We start from the raw sequence: 3,113 nt of genomic DNA on the forward strand, positions 1-3,113 counted from the left end.
CTCTAGAACATAGAAAATTACTGGAATCACTCCTTCCCATCAACTTGTGGTATCCCTTTCCATAGGATTTTTACCTGCACACATAGCCACCCCCCAAAAAAGGCTACATTTCCTGGGTTCCCATTTAACTAGATTCTGGCCAATGAAATATAAATAGAAGTGATGTCCTAAGTGGGGTGGCTTGGGGAGGCTCCATAAGAGATGGCTGGCTGGTACTCTTTGTCCCTTCGATCCTCTTCTTTGTGTGGGTGGTTCCACTTGGGCCATTAACTTAAGGGCCCCATCCTGGTGATCAGAATGGTGATCTGGTGTGTGCGTGTTGGGTGTCTGTGTGTGTGTGTGTGTGGTCTTGAGTCCCTGAAAACTTTGCCAGCACTCCTCCTCCAGCTCTGCACTACCCACTACCTGACTTACACCTGCAGGAAACAAACTTCTTCTTTGTTCCTTTTGGCTTTTGCTTTTATTTGCACCTGGAATGACTTACTAGGTTAAATCCTTTAAAAGTTTTGTATTTGAGAGCAAGAGGCCTTTGAAGTGGGTACTGTGATCCTCCTTTTTACAGACCAGGAAACCAAGGCAAAAATAAGTAAATCACTTGACTCGGGTTGCACAACCAGAAATAGCTGAGATGGGATCTGAACCCAGACATTCCAACCTCAGGCCATGTCATACCTGTAGAGTTTGGCCCTTGGGCCAAGACCTTTTGGCCTTGGGAATATTTAAAAACATAGAATAGTCCACCTACAAATTCCCTTTCAATTAAGAAAGCGTGATTTGAGCTCTAGACATAAAGGACAAGAGTAGAAATGATAGAGGTGGTAAAAGACTCCAGAAATGCTTGTGGCCACTTTTAAACTATATTTAGGCTCCGGAGGTCATTTCTCAAGCCAGAATTTCTCAAGTCCCACCCCATAGACTGATTTTAAGTAGACTATCCTTTAAATAACACGAGTAAGCAATCTTGCATTTGTGGACATGTCATGCCTTCGTGATTCGATTGACATTTTTCTCCCAACCCTGTCTGTGCCATTCACTTGGTCTCTCCCTCCCCGTGTGGCCCTGATTTCAAGTGATTTCTATTTCTCAGTTTTTGTGGCCAAGATTTCTCTGCGGCAGACTCAGCATCACTGTGGCAAGAGAGCTCTTCGTCTGCCTTCTCTATAGGAAGTGCTCTGGCCCCACTTGCTCTTACTGTACGACCGGCCTTCCTGAGGGGACACTGCTGTACTTGAGACTTGAGGCAAGAATGGAAACCTTCACCCCAAGGCGACTTTCATTCTGATCTTTGGTAGGACATAGATCATGTGGGTTTATGAAAGATGGGAATGACCCAGCAGGCAAATATAATGTGGACACAGACCCTGAGGAGTTTCTATGAACTTTAACTGGTTCTAGTGCTTAACACTTCAGAGTGAGTTCTGTGGAGTGCTTGATAACATACCTTGGCTGGAAGGCTTTATACCACTAGAACAGATTTAGATTGGTGGCCAAAGTTGCTTATTTTACTGTCTATCTGTCTGTCTGTCTATCAATTCTACATGTCCGTACACCTTTAAAGCAATCTTCTTAGAAGCAGGCAGTATAGTGCATTCTGAGGAGTGACGCCTTAAATATTGCCATGATGACAAAGTCCCAATACCTGTGACAAAAATGGGAATATAATATCAGTGGGACTTGAGAATGTATAAATCTATATATTTCACACTATGGCCTCTTAAACTAAGAAGCCAGATACTTTGTCTCTTGTTCTCTGCTGAATACCATGTGCCCAAGCATAGAAAGAATTGATAACTGTTTTTGAACAAACAAAAAAGATATTCTTAGAGCCTTTGAGCTGATTATAGTAGAAGGTGAAACAGTGTCTCTACAACTGAGTAGAGACCAAATGGTACAGGACTGCTTTCTCTATTTCTCCGAGAAGCTTTTCTTATGTTCTAATACTCTAAACCTTAGGAGTCTAAATGAAGGTGTCAGAAATACATCTCTAATTTCTGTTGCTTTTCTAAGCTTCTTAAAGTGATCTAACCTTCCTGTATCCATTTCTCTGAACATGGAATGAGACTAGACTAGAGCAACTTCCTCCAGTAGTAACTTAAAATTCCAGAATGCAGCCTAAAGAGATTATAGTCTCAACATAAACCTTAGGATGGCTGCTTTTTGGAATACTGATAAATTATATTATCTATATTAATTGGTGCTGCATTGTGATAAAAAGCTTCGGTTCCATAGTCATACCTGGGTTCAAATCTGGCCTTAATTTTGAGGCCTCATACCTTGTTATATGGGAATGTTATATGGGATTGTGCATTTATTACCGGCCTCCTGGGATTGTGTGGTTGTTCCAGTGCCACACATAATAAGAGCTTATTGACCTTTATGTTAATTTTATGGTTTAGTTCGCTACTTGCTTGGTTGCTCTGGGGCATATACAGTCCCTTTTTTTTCTATTTAAAATTTGGCTTATAAAAGTCAACATCTGTTTTGTAAGTCTGATCTTTTCAAATTGTTCGAGGTCATTCCTCCCCTCCTCTTTTTACTTTTTTTACTTTTGAAATCTATAAATGTCAAACATTTTAAGATTTTTCTAGACTGTTTTCCTCCAAATTGCATGGACTTTGCGTCGAAGGACTGCCTTTTCATTGGCATATTTCAGAAGCCTTCGATATTTGCCTGCTGCTCCTGAGAAACCTTGTGCCTCAAGTCTTGGGTTTATGCAATTCTTACCGTTAGTTAATGGGCACTGGCTAGACGGTTCCTCCCTGAGATGTTCTTGTTTTTCTTGCGGACCTGTGTGGCTTCGTAGACTAGGTAAGGAGCAGCAGCACTGCTGTGGGAGGAAACCACCTGGTAAACCTGCGCTCATTGTCACACTTCCCTGGCACAATTCTTTGTCACTTTTGAAGGCCCCGAAGGGAGCTTTGAATTGGGTTTAACATTCTCTCCTTGTGATCTTTGTGAGGCAGGGCAAAGAGAACCAGAAGTGTAGGGATGTACGGGAAAGGGCAAAGAGGCAGAGTTCTGTCCCTGAAGGAGAAAAATAAAAGGCTTACCATCATTAGATTAAAAAAATGAATTTAAGCCTGTGAGTACTCATAAAACATGGTCTCTATGAG

The 3,113-nt window shown here is 41.7% G+C and overlaps 1 protein-coding gene across 1 annotated transcript in view; it reads right to left on the reverse strand.

Moving 5' to 3' along the window:
* SLC28A3 (solute carrier family 28 member 3) overlaps window positions 1–2,863 on the reverse strand; it is a 33,849-nt gene extending 30,986 nt beyond the window's left edge. The window contains exons 1-2 of the mRNA XM_011372080.1: window positions 2,725–2,863; window positions 1,539–1,639 (exon numbers count right to left, since the gene is read on the reverse strand). Of these exons, the coding sequence (XP_011370382.1) occupies window positions 1,539–1,639; window positions 2,725–2,863 (240 nt within the window). The remainder of the gene's footprint in view (window positions 1–1,538; window positions 1,640–2,724) is intronic.
* Window positions 2,864–3,113: the final 250 nt, after the last annotated feature.

The sequence above is a fragment of the Pteropus vampyrus genome, unplaced genomic scaffold (genome assembly GCF_000151845.1).
Source record: "Pteropus vampyrus isolate Shadow unplaced genomic scaffold, Pvam_2.0 Scaffold199, whole genome shotgun sequence".
NCBI lineage: Eukaryota > Metazoa > Chordata > Mammalia > Chiroptera > Pteropodidae > Pteropus > Pteropus vampyrus.